General features: G+C 40.0%; 1 protein-coding gene across 1 annotated transcript in view; it reads right to left on the bottom strand.

Moving 5' to 3' along the window:
• The window catches only part of CFAP58 (cilia and flagella associated protein 58), a 59,134-nt gene extending 47,161 nt beyond the window's left edge, over positions 1-11,973 (bottom strand). Inside the window, exons 1-5 of the mRNA XM_049810741.1 lie at positions 11,938-11,973; positions 10,935-11,216; positions 5,743-5,891; positions 3,801-3,957; positions 1,522-1,716 (exon numbers count right to left, since the gene is read on the bottom strand). Coding sequence (XP_049666698.1) covers positions 1,522-1,716; positions 3,801-3,957; positions 5,743-5,891; positions 10,935-11,216; positions 11,938-11,973 — 819 coding nt within the window. The remainder of the gene's footprint in view (positions 1-1,521; positions 1,717-3,800; positions 3,958-5,742; positions 5,892-10,934; positions 11,217-11,937) is intronic.
• Positions 11,974-19,687: the final 7,714 nt, after the last annotated feature.

Raw genomic sequence — 19,687 nt, 5'->3', positions numbered from 1 at the left:
CCTTAACATTGAAGGAAGAGTAGAATCTCCCTCTTCTGAATGCATGCAGAAGCAAAGACAATGTGAAAACAAGGAATACTGTTTCTTGTGTTGCAAATGTCAGGATAACACTGTTTTTTCGGGCGATTCTTTATTGAGACTTGGACATGGGTGGGATGAAGCCTATAGTAGCTGAAAGCACTGTCATGCAAGCAAGGATATTTTATTAGAAATTTCAGTGGAATAAGAGCCAGCATAACAGCCAACTACAATTCAGTTGAGAAACAATAACCCAATGACATTGCAATAGCTGAGACACCTTCTTTTGCAGATGTCTACCCTGACTCTTGCACAGTTAGACAGCTGGTGTTTTGGACAGATTTTTTGCAAAAGATAATGCAGGGTCTCCACAGACACCTTCAAGCCAGCACAGGCAACAAAGCCAGTGCAGTAGTCTGGTTCATTAGCCTAGGCACAGCACTTTATGTGAACTATTGGTTTCCAGGGTAGTTTGGACAATTGAACACCCCTAAAATCTGCACTTAGAAAGGTTGAAAGGAACTATAGAAAGGAGGACAAAGAATGGAACAGAACCAGGAATTGTAGATATCCTATTTAAAAACAATGTGATTGTCCTGGCAGATCATGGAGCTGCCCTCAAAAGCTGCATCAAATCAGTGATATTCAAAGAAATAATCAAGTCTTCTCTGTATCTCTTTATGTGAAGTATTTTACTAAGACTCTATGTTGACAAAAAATTGTCACAGACCTCTACCTTCACAAATTCAGGGACCTGAAGGGAAGAAAAAGCCATAAAAGTCATAAATTTACAAGATACACACAACTCTCAGAGAAGTTTCCCTTGAGGTAGGACTGTTTTACAGTGATGAGATCTCCCCTGCCATTTACTGAAATTGCTTCTCTGAGAGTTTCTCAAAGTCAGGGGAAATGGACTGAAAACCTGAAAATTCAAACACTCACAGAACACTATGTTAGGACATTTCCACATAAAGTTTTTAGAAACAGAATGGGGAAAATCAATCAAAAAGGTTTATGAAGACAGTTCTTTGCTGCTTCACAGAAACTCTTCCACAAGCTTGAGAGATAGAAAAAAATTATTGTGACAGAGAAGAAAGAAGGGTCGGAGGTAAAATGACTTTACCAATGCCACTACAGTCAATCAGTGGCAAAACTGGCAATATACGTCAGAAGTCCAACCCGGCAGTCTCCTGTTACTGTCATTAGATTATCCATGCTCTTCATGGACTTTGTCTCATTTGCTGTGATTTTTTCAAGATGATCTAACAATATCATTGTGATCCACTACTGATTTCTGTTAAGAAATCTATCTGAAATCTGCCAACAAGCTTTAAAGATGTACTTATTAGTAAAGAAATATTTATATAAAAATAAATATTTATTAACATTTATTGACTTAAAATAATCACCCTCTCTCTCCCTTCAGGAAAACCCATTTTCTTCTTCTTTTGACATCTGACCCTAACCTTAGACCTGATGAATACAGTGGGCCATGTACCTTACCTTCTGCTCTTTTAGATGCTGTTCCATTTTCAGTTGTTCCTCTTTGTTCCTCTGTATATGTTGCTGTAAATTCTTGATCTCAGCTTGCTTGTTACCCATTTCAGCTAGAAGATTTTTCAGCTCCCTCTCCATTTTTTCCTTCTTTCGAGCTTCTCGTGATGCTTCATTCTGATGCAGCTGGATTTCTTGCTGAAGCTATAATAATAAAGACAAAAGTTTTAACTTCTGCTGCCTTTTATTCAGGAAAACAAGGCCTTTCACCTCTCCTTCCACTATACTTGATTTTAAAAACAACAGCTTCTATACTACTGTACCCACTACTACATGCAATATGCCAGATCTTCTCAGAAGTAAATATGTTCTCTAACAGTTGAACAAAAAATCCTGCATGAGGGAACCTATTTACTGATGACAAGAATTTGTTAAGCAACAGTCATTTCACCCACCCAGAAAGGTCTGATACAGTTCAGACATAAAAGCATTGCTCTGGAGATGCAGTGGCACAAATGTATTTTCAGTTGTAAGTTACTTGTAAAGTGGTACTTTCTGAATGCAGCATTAAAACTAATTAGGGCTTGATGTTGTATTGGAAGGATTTTTATTTTGATTTTTCTATCTCACCAGCAGAAACACTTATTACACTGATATTAAAGGAAAGAGAGAGATATCAGACCAATGTTCATTTTCACAACTGCTCTCAATCTTTCTCCTCTCAAAGTTCCTCTGTGGGAACTTTGAAAGAGGAGCTTTCTCTCATGTTTAATAGACTGTCTTGTGACTTCTGCTCTCTCCCTTCCGCAAAATGTGATGGAGCAGAATCAGCAGAGAGGAGACACAGGGGGCTGATCCACATGGAAATACTCCGTTCAGCCAGGGACTGGCAATTGAAAGATGTTCTTTGCTGAAAGACTCCTCTCCCTCTGAGCCCGCAGATGAAAAGTTGCCAGAACTGACAGGGTCTTCAAGAGGATCTTCAAAAAGACATTGTCATTTAAGCAGTCTGAAGTGGAGAATAATTTCATACTGGGAGAATGGGAGGTGGTTACAAACGCTGTAACAATCCCATAAATTTAAGGGCTGATGAAGTGAGTATCAGAAGATTAAGGCTGGCAAGATTCACTAAGTTTTGACGGGAGTTTCAATCCTCTCTCTTTTTTTCCTCCCATGCCCACAATGCTGTCAGAAAAGCAAAGATTTATATTCTCTTATAATACATTCTCATCCATCTGCTTTAGAAACAGAAATGCATTCTGTGCATGAAACTTATGCTGGTCATTATTTTCCTATTTGTGATTAATACAAAACTGTAAGCAAAATGCTTCTTCTATCTCTTCTCTGTTCTTTAAGTGTTCTTTTCTGCTTTTCCTTTCTCCTCTTGTCTTGCTCCAGCCCCTATCTATATTCTGCTTTAAATTCTCTTATGCCTCATTATTATGTTTTTATATTTTGATGTATCAGAGTTCTGTATTCCATCTTCCATTATTTTCTACTTTCTCTCCATTCAGTGGGTATCCTATTGATGCTCAGTCTTCTGTATCTCTAGCTGCTGTACACATTTAAAGGAAGCTATACATATTGATCAGTAAAGAAGAGCTGTCTACTCAAGATGGTCAGAAAAACAGAACCTAACTTAAAGAGGAGACAAAAAAGTAAAGCTGAGATGGAATATGACTGCTCTCTACAGACATTGGTGAGTTGAAAAATTATTTAAGCTCAAAAACAGCAGGCAGGAATCCATGTGAAGAAGAAAGTAGGAGGTCTCTAACCATTAGAAAAGTTAGGTTCTGGAAAAGCTTCCCATAAGAAGCAGGGGAGAAAATAGCCTAATTCTCTTTTATGTCAGAATTTGGTACATTCTTAAAAATGATGGTATGGCATCATATGACAACCACAGCCAACAGCAAGGGACTTAGGACCTCCATTCCAGGTCTATGTTTTAAGTGGTTCTTTGGAGGCATAAGGATTTACAATGCAGAAAAAACCCACATGTCCAGTATGAGAGAGAACTATGACTCAGGCAAAGGAACCTTGGCCTCATTCAGGGTATTGGGAAGCTACGCAAGCAGCTGGTACATGACAATACACTTTGCAAAGGACATAGCCTAGAAGTAGAAAAAAATATAAAAATGATTCACAACAGACTCCTTTGTGAGCACTCCTGAAAATGTCTGAGATGTGAAAGAACAGGTAGTAGCATACTAGTCAATGAAGATCATTTGCAAGAGTGGAGAATGGTTCAGCATAAAGCCTAAAATCACCACGTGGTGATCTGTACAGACCTGCAAAATGGATTGATCTGCCTCATTTTTTGCCCTCTCCGTATCCTGCTGCTGCTGTGTGGCTTGAGTTAGACTTTGACGTAACTTCACGACCTCTGACAACAGTTGGTCTCGCTCCTTTGTTATGTCTTCTTTAAGTTTTAGCAAATCCCGGATACTGGAAGCAAGGAAATAACAGTCAAGCAGTGTAACAGGCCATTTCTGTACTTCCTCCTACGCCAGAGCAAGATCTTTTGTGAGAAACAGGAGTTTGAAAGTAATTTGTTTCATTTTAAACTCCTCTTGGAATAAGGCTCTGCTGGTCAATTGAATTATATGCTCTACCTACTGTGATTCTAGTCACTGTCAACATAGGCAGCTTTAAAAGCTAACCTAGTCCAATAAATCACTCTTTCTTGTTTTAATACACCCTCATGGGTCTGAAGAAACCTTCAGTTTCCCAAAAAGGTAACAGGGAACAAAATTCCTTTCTCTCCATCCATTCCAAAATTACTCAGGGACCAAAAATGTTACATTGTTGTAACCAGACTCTCTGCAGCTTACCTGACTGGGCACCTAGCTAGGTTATGCCTTACAGTCACCTAATATAAGAATAAAACAGACTCCCTGTTTGGACACATTTACAATCTGAAAGAAAAGTCCAAGCAGTGTGGGTTCAAGCTCAACCTTTAAAACCAGCCTTACAGTTTTAAAAGACTATAAGGACTTGTCTAGTCCCATGGCCTTGTCACTGGACAGAGTATTTAAGCATGGAACTGGAGGGCAATACAGAAGGAACTTTAAGGAGAAATTTTAAGTAAACAGGTCTCAGCAGCCTGGGCAGCAGCTGGAAACAGCAGGAGTGAGGTCTTGGCAACGTAACAGCTCCTGGCTCTTCTTGCAGGAGAACGCAAAAAGCAGCCACAGAGAGCTGTCTTTAGGGAGAGTTATACTAGGGAAGGCTTAATGACCAAGCTTTTAGATCCAAGGAAACCTGTTACACAAGTCCGGACTATTTCAGGGACAGAAGGTGAAGGAGTGGATTTCTCATGCATCCAGGTGGTTTATGTGCTGGCACATTCCTTGAGGGGGAAATATTTGAGCACACTAAAGGCCTTGCTCACAGACACAAGTCTTGTTTATGCAGCCTGGATACACAGTGCATGGGGAGATGAGCATATCCTGAATGCATAATAAATAAATACCTTACACTGTGTGAAATTTTCAAGCCAGAACCAGCTGGGTCAGCCATCAGCAGTCTTGATAGAAAGTGCACAGGTCATAGGGAAAATATACTTAATCTTATTTTTGAGTTTACACTTAATCTTACAGCATAAGCACTGTCTGAGGACTTGATACTACAAACACTAGCTTTTGGAGGGCTTTTGAGCAGCTTTTGAAGATCATTAGTATTTGCACAGTGTAGCAGCTAGAGGGTCCACCTGAGACTAGGTCCCTCTATGCATAGGTATTCAGTAAAAAAAACCCATAGTCTTGAAAATGCATAAATATAAAATGCAAACAAGAATACAGACAGTGATAATGCCTTATAACAAAGCTGGGAACAGAAGCGAAATCACGCCTCCTGCTTCCTTGACTTACTCACTTGACCTTGCTGACATCACATGTAAAAATATTGACAGGATCCTATTCTCAAAGACAGAGTATGTTGAAATGCTAGTCAGATAAAACAATACGACAGATACTGAGGAAGTGCGTAATACCGATTTTTATTTGATCTCTCAGCTTAAGCCAATGCTGAATGAACTCATTCAGAGCCTGATTCTTACTTGCTCACTGCATAAACACATAGACTAATAAATGTGCATTCATGAGAAAAGCAAAAGGCAGAAAAGACCTCTCCTTCTGTTTTCCAGTGTCTTTGTACTGTCTAAACGGCTAAACAAGGTGTAGAATGATAAAAAATCAGATCAGGCTTTTCCCCTCCCTGGGGAAACCTTACTTGTACTCCTGTCCCAGGGATGGTCCAGATCCTTGCTCCAGTAAATTAGTTAGGCGTGCAGTTTCCTCTTGCAGTGAATTTATTGTTTCCTTCGCTTTCTGTTCCTTTTCATAGGCTGTATCCACCATTTTCCAGGCCTTTTCAATCTCCTAGGAACAAAATGGAAAACAATTACATAAATTAAATTGGGTTTAAAATGAACAACAAATTAAAAATTAATTGCCTTGCATTTTGGTTAATTAAGAAAATAGAATTTCATGCCTTTTCATGCTTAGATTCACAACAGTTTTCCTCACCAGTTGTCTTTTCTTTTGGACAAGGGTATAGCAAACATTTTGAGCCATTCAGGCTATGTCAATTTATACCACAAAAGCTCTAAGACACATCGATCCTAACATTATCAAATCTCACTCTATGAGGTTTTGGTCATCTGAGTACCACTAATATCTAAAAATTTACTGAAAATTCAGTGCCCACAAAGGTACCATCTACTTAAATAGCTCACTTATGTCTGTAAAAATCTTATTAGCTGTTATGACAATGAACATCCAATTTGATTTGGATGAGAAAAAGATGTTACTCTGCGCTTATCTCCCTCTTTGATCATTTTAATCTGTGAGCACCTAGTGTATTTTTATTTTAACTACATATTTAGACAAGCCACAATTCTCATGCCAAATTTCGGCACATGGAATTACTTGAATGACAGACTCGTGTGCCTCTCAAGCCCAGGGTTTGATATGCACAAACAGGATAGGGGAGGAGGGTTCACTTGATTTTTTAACTTCCTCTGCATCTCTCTTCCTTGAATCAGATCCTTAAAAATAATACAGCAGACTTATTCCTTGCCAGGTTCAAACCAAGCTCCTACCAGTTCTGGAATCCTGTGCTAAAAAATGCATAAATTCAGAAAGCAAGTGGACTGGAAGAAAAGTTCCCAAAGACTCAGTAAATAATGAAGACACTACTTCTGACACTAGAAGTCCCTGAGCTGCAAATCACAGCATGATGTCCTCTCTCTCATGCTCTTTTCTCAGCTGGCTCATGGCAGAGTTCTGGGCTTGATGGACTCATACACATTTAGACTCCAAGTGTGGCTGTGCAGCTCTACATTAGCTTTAGGGTCTCCCTAAGCAGAGCCAGACAGAAGTATCATTACATCAGGCCGTAACGTCCCTTTCAACTCCTACTTGCATCATATGAAAATGAGGCAGGGGAAAAAAAAAAAACACCTTCACAATGAAGAATATAAAATCATTTAATTTATATCACATTGTTTACAGCAGGTCTTTGCTGAAATTAATATCTCTCATTCTAAAAAAAACCATTTAACTTTAAACTCAAAATGATGACACCTATATTATGGTATATTGTTAATATATTTATTGAACTCTTCTAAACCAAATAAATGTAGTACTTAGCTTTTCACTGCCTAAATTAAAAATTCAAGATATTGAACTAGCAGAAGTAGCAAGCTACCAGAATTTGCTGAAAAGATAACATAAAATATAACACCTGTAGCCTCTTCAAACTGGAGTGGGAATACATTTTCATTTTATTTATTCAACTAGTTCAGCATATCCAAATTTGAGAAGCCATCTGGAACTTAAAGATCAGGAACGTTTGCTCTTCTTTTTTTTTTTTTTTTCCCCCAACCTATTAATAAAGAGTTAAACAGTAGGCTTTACTTGTTCAGAAATTCTAAAGGAGATTATAGTCAATTAAATTCACTACCTACAAACAGTATTTTCATTACTTAATAAATTACTTAGTTCAAAATTCAGTTTGAAAAATGTGCTTTTCACTTACATATCAAGCATATTTAGACAGTTTTAAATATTGAAGTCAATTTTTACATTTTATACATTCTGAGTTCTAATTTCCATTCAAATGCAGCAATGATCACACATAAAGTACTAAGTATCATCTAGTAAATAATAAATTTTTCATTCATTATTATCTTACATAAAAATGTTCAATTATGAAATTTAAGTAAATGCACGGTAGGCTGAAATAATGGCATGAAGACATAGTGTATCATCTTGACTGGCAGAAAAGCATAAAGTATAGCTGTAAATAAACATGTTTCAGATTTGCCAACCAATAAGAGGTAACCAACCTTTCTCTAAAAAAATACAACTGGAAAATGAGATTAAAGCTGATTACTTAAATCAAAGCTTCCTGCTGGCTGATTAGACTGTGATTAAAATTGGTGAATTAAATCTTTATGATTGGAATTTTGGCAGATAGAACTGGTGAATAAAATCAATATGCTCTCTGAGAGGTCTTACTGGCTTCAGTGAGTATTTTGTTCTTTTGAGTATTCACAAAATGATCCCCTGTAGTCAATGAGGCCATTCAGATCAGCAGTGATTTCAGGTCACCCTAAGCTGTGGTTTTTTAACTTTATCCTGCTTTTGATGTGTAAAAACAATTGTATTGAATCTGTATGGATAAAACCAATTTTTATCAATAAAGGTAGCAGGGGCAGATGATGGCCCCATTAATAAGCAAAATCTAAATAAGAATTTGCTACAGACTTCAGCATCAGCAAAACTGGGCTTCATTGTAGTTGTTTCTTGGTTGTGTCTTCTACTTTGATTGTTTCCTTTAACTTCAAAAGTAAAGAGGAGGAAATGTTTGATGGTGGAAGCCTTCATTGAAAAAATATTCACATTATTACTCAGTGGAGAGGGGAACTGAAAGAATGCAGTGCGTCAGTATCACTGGGTAATTGCAGCACATGGTTAGGTAGGTAGCATGCATTGCAGTCTGTTGTATAAATTAAAGATAGAAGTACACTGGATGTTTGCAGTTAGAATAATTCAAAAATTTTTGGAGAAGTACTGGAACTCTGGAAATTGTGAAGCAGAATTCATAACGTGTGACTGCCTTACTTTATTTTCATTAAATACCCCAAAAGATCACATCAGTTTCACTGCTTGGAAACTGAGAATTACTGAAATGCTTTCTTAGTGTATTGGATTGATACCCCCAGAAATTGAAAACTCGGTAATTCCAAGCAGGGCAGTACAAGCTCCTGCAAATTCCCCTTCTAGCATTCTTCCAGTGCAGCCTTGTGGATCAGTATCCCTGTCAATGAAAAAGAGAATTGTGTTGCCTTCATGATCAGCTTGGCCCTTTGCTCCTTTGATATGACTGTAAACAGCAGACTATTACATCCGGTTTATTAAAACTACAACACAGAGCACTGAACAACCATCAGACGTTTAACAGCTATTGATTATTACTGACCTGGGTCCTACGAGCCACTCATCTGTGTAGTTAACCCCTGCCCCTAAACAAATCCTACTGATCACAACCAGGCTTCACATAGAGAAAAATTTTGCTCTTGCAACTTTTATTTGTATATGAAACAATGACCTAGAAGAGGAAGGCTGTACACCTGTTACCCTGATGACCCATCAAGTCACTAAGATTTAGGGCCTTAATTTGAAGCAACTATACTATTTTTCAGGAACAGTCCCGCCAGGATTCTCTTATCTTTTATAAGTAATGAAAGAGTGGAGCAGATTGTTTGTTTAATTTAATGCGGAAGAATACATTCTTTGCTATTTTAGCACTTGAACTTTGCTCAACACTTGCCTTGGGCACTTCCGAAACAGGGTTTTTGAATGTTAGTAAAATTTTAGTGAAATGCTGCAACCATAATTGAACTTCCCTTCAGAAAGGAGAGTAACATGAAATATGAAGGGTATACCAAACAAAACCCCAAAACATGACATGAACATTTTAAAGAATATTCAAATCATTCCTGAACATTTAAAGGAAAGACTAATTCTCATAACCAAACTGAAAAAGTATCAGTGCTGTTTACTTGGCCCACGGCACACCACTAGAAATGAAATGTCACATGTTGTGCATTGCACATCATTTCTAATAGGATCATATTGTCAAGCAGCTTTTTCACTACAAAATCTCTTAGCTGGTTCAATAGTAGGTGGTATTGTTAAGCCATACCTTGCCTGAGCTTCAAATTAGCTGCTGAAATTGGAAAGGGTCTCATTTTTCCTACTCTTCTGCTCCTCAGTTTTATGACATCACTAAGACAATGTCTTCTCAGCTTGGGAACATCTTTAAGGATTGCCTCTGCTACTGTACACACTTAGAGTATTGTCATGTAATAGCAGAAAGAAAATTATAAGAATCATCACAGTTCCTGACGCCCACCTAGCAGGTTTTGATTAGCAGCAGTGAAAATCAACAAGATTTTATACACAGTTTTCCTCCTCCTTGAGGATACTTCGAGCAGTACCATGGACTTGCAAGCTGCAGCCATAGGATGACAGCATTGCTATTTATATTTATTCTGAGTGTATTTTCTTCATAATCCTAAGGACAAGAAACTTCATTTCAAAGAACTTCTATTTCTGTAGTGTTCATAGATTGCTCTGGACTGTTACACTGAATTTACTTTATTGGAACAAAACACTTTATTGTAAGGCATGGAGGTTTCCCAACTAAATGCTAAATTAAAGCCTGTCTAGGTACCGCAGCCTAAGTTTTTAAACCATCAGAAGGAAAAAAGTTCAAAATATAGTCTTCTGATCATTTGGCAGCTTTAGGTTTCTGGTAGTCAAACCTCACTGCAAGGCTAAAAACTTCAATTTGGGGGGGGGGGGTGAGTCAAGCACTTTGATTCGACAGAGTGCAAATCAATAATAACAAAGAACACATCAGAGTAAATTGGCAAAATCACACTGAAATGCTATATAGGATTCCTTTTCAAAAACACCATGAAACATTTATTTATATGAGTTGATGACACTTTCCTGGTCTACAATCCATATTTCAGCAAGTAAGCAGATTTTTTTTATGTTCTGGCAATAGTTAACATCCAAGCTGTATCAAAAACTGTATATTAAGTTGAAAATGTGCTATTTTACAGAAGGAAGTCTTAATCTAAAACTATTAGTGAGTACTTGAAAGCTGATGGAGTTGGTTTAGTGCAAATAAACACAGAATTTGACTGGGACCTATAAAAATACCAGGCTGAGGAAACAAAGCGATTGGTAGCAAAGCAGAGGTCAAAGAACTGGAGATGCCAGCTCTATATTTAGTCCTCTGGCTAGTTTTCTACATAAAATAAAGTGTTCTTGTAGATGCTTTTCTTATTACCATGTTTTTCATCAGCAATTTCAGATCATATTTAATGCAATTCAAAACTTTACCGTCTTCATTGATGCTATAGTTCCCCGATCATCTTTAGAGAGCTTTGTGAGAGCAGCTACTTTAGATGAATTCACCACAAGCTCAGCATTCAGCTCCCTGCATTTCTCCATGAGGCGCTTTTCATTTTCATGAGATTTCTTCATAACAGCATGGAGCTTCTCATATTCTATTCGGAATTTTTCCAGAGTTTTATCTCCCTTAAGTAGATTGATGACTTCTTGGAAGTCTTTTTCCAATGCTTCAAATGCACTTTCTTCTAGATATGGTTTGCCAGACTTTTCCTGAATGAAATTAGATAGATAATCAACAAACAGGAGGAATTCAACATCTCACTTATGACCCCAGAATATAAAAAAAGCAATATACTGAGTGTGTAACAGCTACTAAGAAATCACGACAAAATTTTCTGAAATAACAGTTCTCTTGCTAGCATATGATATGGACATTGAAGGCTATTTTTCAAACAGGTCTCCCCTGATTTTACTGAAATAATTTGAGCTTTAACAGTCAGAGTTTCTGTAACTGAGTACTACTGAGCCAGAACTACTTTAAAGATAGGTCTATAAAATACCATCATTGCAATAGTGTTTAAATAATACATTAACTATTCAGGAAGCCCAGTATTTTAGCTTCAGTTCTTCCCAGTTCTCTACACTCTAAAGTCTGATTAGTACTCACGATGTGAACGTAACAGTTTAAAGGTGAGAATTTTCAAAATTCTAAAAAAAAAATATAAATTCTGAGAGAAAAATGACACGTTTCGTTGTTTTTGGAGAGGGGAGGATCTAAACTCATGCAACCTGAAAAACCTGACATTAAAAGGGTAAAAACAGACCCTTATGACTTTGAAAGAAAGGTCAGGCTGCGCAATGCACCGAGGCAGAGGCACCGGCTCCAAATCCCCCCTCCTTCCCAAGGCTCTGATTTGAGGGTTGGGGTTTTTTTCTGTGTCAGAAACTTCAATGGGAAAACAGCAAAGGCAACTTGAATATTAAAACTCACGCTCCTGTTAGCATGGAAGGGTGGTCTGTGCGGCATGGCCCAAGTTTGGTGCGTAGCCCCTTCAAACCTGCTCTGGCGCCCACAGCAACGAATTTGGGTTTCTTCTTATTTCATCCTCCTCTCCAGCATCAAACCCTCAGTTTTGATCTCATTTACGTGTGTGATCGTAAGTAGAGTTAAAAGAGCAGTAATGGCATACCTACGGGGGGGGGATCACACCCATGATCTTAGAAGTAACCGGTGTTCCTAAATTTGAAGTGTTCTTACTGCCTACGTACAAGTATAGCCAAATTGCTCCTGCTTTCAACACAGGATCTAACTGAGCTCTGCTCGCAGGAGGAACTCGACACACAAAGACGGTGTATAGATAGAGATGACACATCCATGATGTGGTTGGGCTTATTCTGAGGCACGGCATTCGTCCTGTCCGAAAAACAGGCGGGGAATGGAGGCGGGGGCGCTTACCTCAGCCATGCTGCCGGCGGGCTGGGGGCGGTAGGGGTCGGGGCGGTAGGGGTCGGGGCCGGGGCCGGGGCCGTGGCCGTGGCCGTGGCGGCCGGAGGCCGCGGCGATGCAGAGGCCGCCGCGCCGTATCGTAGCAACGGCGGCGGGCGGGGCCGGAGTGCGCCGGGCTGGGCCGGGCCGGGCCGTTGGGGCTGCGGTGGCGGCCGGGTTTGGCTCCCAGTGCCCCGCAGTGCTGTGTGGGCCCGCGGCCCGGAGGCTACTCGAAGAGGCCCGTCGCGGCCCTGTTGTACAAGGCCCTGGTCACCCAGCCCCATCCACCCCCCCGTTCTCTTCGGCCTCGGGGTTTTCTTCCACAGCTGTCCATCTTGCTGTTGAAATTCAGCCGTCAGGGATTTTAATCAACGACAGGGAGGAGTATTTCTGTGACACGAAAGGCCAGGAGCTGCTCGGTCAGCAGAGCAGCGAGGTGCAGCAGGAAGAGCCAAACGTCCCCTCAGGGCAGGGTGCTGTGGAAGGTGATAAAAGGGGATTTCTGCGGTTTGGGGGGCACAAATTACATTTGGAGCCTGGCGTCTGTCGTTTCATTGCACCTGACTGTTCACGCTGGCTTGTCTGTGCGCGTCAATGATGTTGTACACACCGTGGTGTAGAACAAGGGAACACGCAGGACAGCGGCTCCGCGCTGCTCAAGAATCGGCTGCTGCTGTTTGCTCCGCTCCCAGCCAACCCCTGAAATACTTGGTTTTATCTCTATGGGGTTACAAATTGTTTCATCTGATAGCTTTTTAGGGCAGGGAATGTATTGTACCACGTATACGCTCCCTAGCAGAATGGATGTTGATTATGACCTTAAAGTACCACTTGAAACTAATAATGACAATGGGAAACGTCTTCTCTTTCCTGGTTTAATGAAGCCTGAATTGTAGCGCTTCATTTTACTGATTACATGGCAAAATAGGCAATTTCGAATGGATGCTTTCAAATGGTCTGATTTTACCATTAGAACTGGAGAATAATACACATTTTATAATGTATTCTCTATATATGTGACTTAATTTACAAAATATCCTACATGCTGAAACGTAGTTTCAATCATTTCCAAGCAGACTTCTAAGAAAAAAAAAAAAATCAATAAAGTTCCTTTTCTAAGTTTTGCACTCTTCTTTTCCCTCATTTTCTTTTGTACTGTTTCTTACATAATAAAATTACCAGGAAGATGATCATGATAAATTTCTTGATTCTAGGATTTCAGATTCTCAAGAGGACCAAACTCTTAGACCTTTAAAACAAAACAGCTGCACATGTAAATAAATATCAAAAGGTATGATTTTAATTTTGCTAGCAAAATACCACTGGAGGAAGGGAATATTCTCAGAACTAAAAAAAAAAAACACCACCAACAACAACAGAAAACCCACAATAAATTATATGATAAATAAAATACCTTCAAATTTACCTCTTAAATATATAACCTTGATATTTATTATACTCCTTCTTATGGCTTTAACAACAAAACAGGAGTGGGAACTTATGAAGGGAGGTAGTTACCTTTGTGCTTTAGGTTCATGTTTGCACTTGTGGGTAACAGCATAAACATGTCCAAAAATTATATCCATTTATTGAGGCATTCCCATGCCATGAGCTTCCTGATCTAGTTGAAGATGTCCCTGCTCATTGCAGGGGGGGTGGACCAGATGACCTTTAAAGGTCCCTTCCAATGCAAACCATTCTACGATTCTGTTCCATGTTTTTCAAACTCCTGGTGATTTGTGTCCTGTGAGACCCTCTAAGGGTGACTGTACAGGCTGGTCTTCACAACAAGTGCCATTTGAGCTAAATTCTTTCAAATTCGATGAGCTCACCATCATGGTAGCTGCACCTCTAACTGCAGTACAGATATAGTAGGGTGGCTGTGTTAGGCGTCCATGATAACTCATGCTAAAGCCCATTTGTGGTAAGTCAGCCACCATACCTTGAAACACCACAACTCATAGCACATAGTTTTAAGTGCAACCAGGACACAAATCTGTGTCAAGACTCAAATGTTTCCTTTGAATTAATTCTGCAGCAAACCTACAGAATGCCTCAACAGATTCATGACCGAGGATCTGGACTGACACTCAAGAGGACATCAGGGTTTCTAACCTTAGCAAGAATTTCCTGTAGCCTGGGACCAGCCACTTAAAATTCCCTGTGCTTTATATTCATCAGTAAAGTGGAAATAACCACATCTGCCATCCTGCAACAGTGTTGTGACTGTCATGGCTAAAAAGGACACATTTGTGTCATAGAGTGAACCTCTAGACAAGGTGGCGGTCTTGAAGTGGGATCACTTTTTAATGTTCCCTTTTAAGCTGAGCTCATGGTTTCAGCTCTGGGAAAACCTTTCTGCTAGTAAGAGCAAAAAACTCCCACAGCCACAGAAGACGACATAAATAAATAAATCACCTCAAATAAAAATAAATAAATCTCCATTAACAGCAGCAACAAGCCAGACTCAGAAAGTTTAGTTCATTGAAAAGATTGTTATTTATTTCCCCGAAATATCTGACTTTGCTCAAGAGACACCTGTACTTTATGGTAAATAAGCAGAATCACCTGTTTCACCAGCTGCATAAGAGAGTTTCACATCAGTGGGGTGTGTTTGTGCGTGTGCAGAAAGGGTTACTAGGGAAGAAATATTTGCTCACTGATTTATTTGAGGTCACAACCCTCAGGCAGTTAATTTAATGCATGTTTTAAACTGTAGTGGCATGAAAATGATAAGCCATCACTTCCTGAGTGCAAGGATTTATGGGCTACAGCAGAGATATAAATAAATAAAGTAAAATCTCATCATAACATCACCCAGGAGAACGTAAGCAATTTGGGGCGGGAACCATGACAGTACATGTCTTCTGGAAAGTGTAAAATGACACTGGAAGGTAGCGATTAGAAGAATTGATAAAGGCTCGGGACGGGGGGGGGGGGCTGTGAAATGTGTTTCATTTCACACCACGCTGTTGTAAGGAAGAACATCACTAGGTGGCACTCCACCACCACAGAGGTTTGATAAACTGCACACCCTCCCCGCCCCAAACAATAGCTATTTTCGGCCCTGACAAGCTTTTTGTGGCTTAGAAACATGTTACACATATTAATTAACACATGAAGACATAATGGTTGGGTGAACATGTGCTCATGGATGAGGTCCTGTATTTGCATATAATTTTGCTCAATTTACTCCGATAATATCATCAATGGGAGATTACCACTAAGGAAAGTAAAACTTGTCCAACAATTTACTAATATTAAGATAGTATTTTATATATATTACAAATATGTTACATAAATACTACTTATCTAGCTGCAAGTCTTGTAATTTCCCCAGTGATATGGAAATCCATCACAACCTCATGGCCTCAAACACGAGTGATGCTACAGACACTGTCAGTGGGCTGACATCCTGGGATGCACCCTGGAAGCCAATTTGCCTTCTCAGAGCTACATCAGTTTTGCAGTATTAAAAGGAACAAAAGCTTACTAAAAATACTTCTTTTTCTCCAGTGATAAGGAAACGCTATGCGGTCCTCAATTACTTAATTATCTAACTGATATTTTTACTGTATTCTTTTAGAATGTCCTCTCCGCCTGTTATTGTCAAACTAAATGATAGTTTTATAATGTGAACAGTTGTTCAGTTTAAATTGGATTGAGGCTTTCTACTTTGTTCATAAAGATCACACAACAGTTCTCAAATAGCAATAACCTTTGATCATGTTTGGCACTAGAGTAGAGCCAGTGATCTCAAGAGGAAGAAACATTACCATTTTCATAAAAAGTTAAGCTATGGAAATGTTTTGATTAACAGAGACACCCAAATAAAGAGCTCAGTTAGTTCTGAGACAGAAGCTAAAGCTGACACGTGGTCTGTGTATAACGTACAATTACATGGTTTACATAAAAAATAAAATAGATGACAATTGTGAAAAGCAACTAAAATTAAGTCAATAATCCTGGAAGTAAGCTGAACTTGCCATTCCCTAGTGTGGTTTGAAACTGAGAACAGTTTTCTGTTCCAGTTTTTCCTCACAGTTCTGCAACTAGGATTATGATGGCCTGCCACACTTGTTAGAAAATTCCTCTCATCTACCTTTCCCCGAGCCAAACACAGGAATTCTCCAAGATTCCTGGAGGAAAGCAATTCTCTGTGGAGCCCCATCACCATCACTGCCCACTGCGGCCTCTTACCACCACAAGTATTATGGTTTATGCTACCACTCTGACCTACAGCTTTGGAGAGCGACATGAAGGGGACGCTTCCTCCTGTGTATTTGGAGGAACAGTCTGGTAGAAGTGACCCCCTCCCATGCTGGCTGCCCAGCACCATTAATCCCTAGAGAGGCTCTGAAGGAAAGCCTACAAGGGAACAGAAACACACTTGGCCCTGCACAGCACTCGGGTTTCTTCAGTGGACAATTTCCATTACCTGTTTACCAGTTCTGATCCATTGCTGTCTTCCCAATCATGAACATTTGGGTGTATTTAAAAATTAGTTTCAAATATGTCTATAGTCATCATTTGTTCATTAGCAGAAACAACTTCCCCTCATGCATTCCAACAGCCTTTCAGTTCCAGCAGCAGAATCCAGGCCCTCATCTCTGATCCCTGTTCCCCTCATATTTTATTCTTCAGCCTTTTAATTCTCAACCACCAAATCTTTCCCTAGCTGAAAAATTGCCTGGCATCTTTCACTACTTGACATTTGAGTCCTCTGGGAGGAAGAGGCTATTAAAAAAAAAACCTTAATACCCAGGGAAGGCTATAGAAATCACAGAGATTTAAGATGTTTATAAGGTCAGGTATAAGGGGGTAGATGAGGACACCATATGGTGAGCTGTGAGGAGGTGGCCCCATCTGCCTGCACATTTCCTTGCATGGTAGCTAGGAGGTGTGAAGTATTCGTGGGTGTAAGGGAGTCCCCCACTCCCTTCTCCCCTTGGTCTGCTCATGCTCCTGCTCTGCTGGGTCACGCTGACCTGTGCCTATTAAAAAACTGTCCTGCTGCAGTTTCCTTTAGGCTTACAGAATCTTTTGCAGTATAAAAGGTAGGGCCCCAGCAAGGCCTAGGACTCGAGCAAGGTGATCATTCCAGCTTTCTCTACATTAAGTGTTAGCTTGATCCCTCTGTGTGCTCCAGGTTGGCAGCCATCTCCTGTGCTCCTTGTGAAGGTGACAGCTGGGAGCTGTACTAAAACCTGTTTCACTGCTGCCTACCCATGGCCTCTCTATCGCATCCCTGTTCTCTCTTTGTAGATCTTGCAAGATGTTTTTTTTATTTACTGCTTGTAGTAGTTTAAGGAAATATTGCTAGTTTTGTGATGGATTAGAAATACTAGTGGAAAGAATAAAATAATTCCTCAATCTTCTAACATGTCTGAAAGCAGCTGAGAAAGACACCTAGAATTTAACTCTCAGTCCAAATCTTGCTCTTGTCCTGCTCCTGCTGATGGGATCTTAGAGTCCATTTTAGGAATAATATTGTTATGTCTAATTTCTGCTGCAGTAGCAGCCATGTCACAGAGCCAGGTTATGTCCCAGCGTGCGAGGAACTGTGGTACTGTTACTCCACTGCTCACAGCTTTAGGTCCTGCCCAACATCTGAGTAAGGTTAGCGGAGCTTGGCTCATTATCAAATAAATTACTACCTTTAGCAAGATAATGATCTTAAGCCTTCTGCAGTGCAGCAATACTCAAACAATGAATCATGTGCCGGAGTTGCCACGATACATGCTTCTAGCTTTCCCTCCTCTTTCAAACTGCTGAACTGCATCAGAAAAACTAATATAAATCAAATGAATGTCTTGGTTTGACTTTTCCATTTACATGTATCATAGTGTTATCATTTTATACCATCTTAGGTGGCACAGAAAGTAGATCCTGAATTGGATGGTGGATATGTAATATAATCTGTTGGGATGTGAGCCTTCCTTTGAAAAATACTCAGACCTTTTCCCTGTATCCCAGGGAAATTTTGCAGATGAATGTAAATTACAGTCACTGTAACCTGTAGTGATTTGTACTGTTCTATGTGTGTGTGTGTGTGTGTGTGTATATACATGGTCAGAATCAGTAATTACTACCTTGTCAGGCTTTATGCAGGTGATATTTAATAGACATTTTCCTTTGGCTTAGGTGATGAATAGCTGTGATCTTGGAGAAGGAGCTGTTTTCTCTCCTGCTGCTGCCGTGAAGTTCCCAGGGGAAATAAATAATGCACCAAGACAGGCTGCGTCCTGCAGCACAGAAGCGGGGAGATTCCAGTACTGCTCTTGCTAGAGATGATTTTCATAGACTATGGCATAATGAGAAAGGAATGTACTAACAACACCCAGGTTGCCAATAAACCTGAATAAACTTGATTCAGACGCTAAGGAAATAATACCCATACATACACATTTACGAACACAAACCCTTTGAATAACAAAATCGTTACTTAATTCAATAAGCACTTCAGGAAATTCAAAGAACGGGCTGACTTAACAGTCCCAGTTATTGCTCACAAGCTAGATGGCTTCAGTGCAAAGTACATTTGCCTGGTGCCCTCTTGATATTGCAAAGTCTTAGCGCAACGTAACACACAGACACCGCAGCACATGTCCACCACCTGAGCTTAAAAAAAAAAAATATAAAAAAAATCAAAGCAGTGGTGGTGGAGAACATGCAGCATGCCATACCCAGTGGTAATATAAGACAGTTGTTGCAATGCTGTGGAAAGAGGAAGGGTGCAATAAAGGGATCTATAGCTCCCCTAAATCAGATAGATGTTACTATGCTGTTGCTCAGAACTGATGCCCTTAAGTTTCTTTGTGGAAGTGATAGTTGTTGAGCAAACTTTCTCTGCTAGATCTGTAAGAAGATGCCCTTTAACTGTAGAACGTGGGCAGCGTTGGAAACCACTTTTTAAAAACCCTTACCGTGGCCTTTACCATCAGTTAGGTTAACCCTGCTGTACCTCATCTCCCCCACCCCTATGAGGAAACTAGTGCCACTTCTCTGCCTCGAAAGGAGGTTGGGCAGGGTCACAGGTCTTATTCGTGCCAGCTCAGAGCAGGAAAATGGTTCGGCGTCCCTGGGATCCGCTCCAGTGTTTTGATAAGAGCTACAAGCGAGGTTACGTGTTTCAGCTGCTTTCCTGACGCTCAGGCACGACCACCAGGAGGTCAGAATACATCCGAGAAGCAAAATGAGCGCATTTCCTCTCCGTCCCCCGTGCCCTCGGTACAAAACCATCTGGGAAGCTAAT

Source organism: Accipiter gentilis, chromosome 9 (genome assembly GCF_929443795.1).
Source record: "Accipiter gentilis chromosome 9, bAccGen1.1, whole genome shotgun sequence".
Lineage (NCBI taxonomy): Eukaryota > Metazoa > Chordata > Aves > Accipitriformes > Accipitridae > Astur > Astur gentilis.
This window is presented reverse-complemented; position numbering and strand designations above follow the sequence as displayed.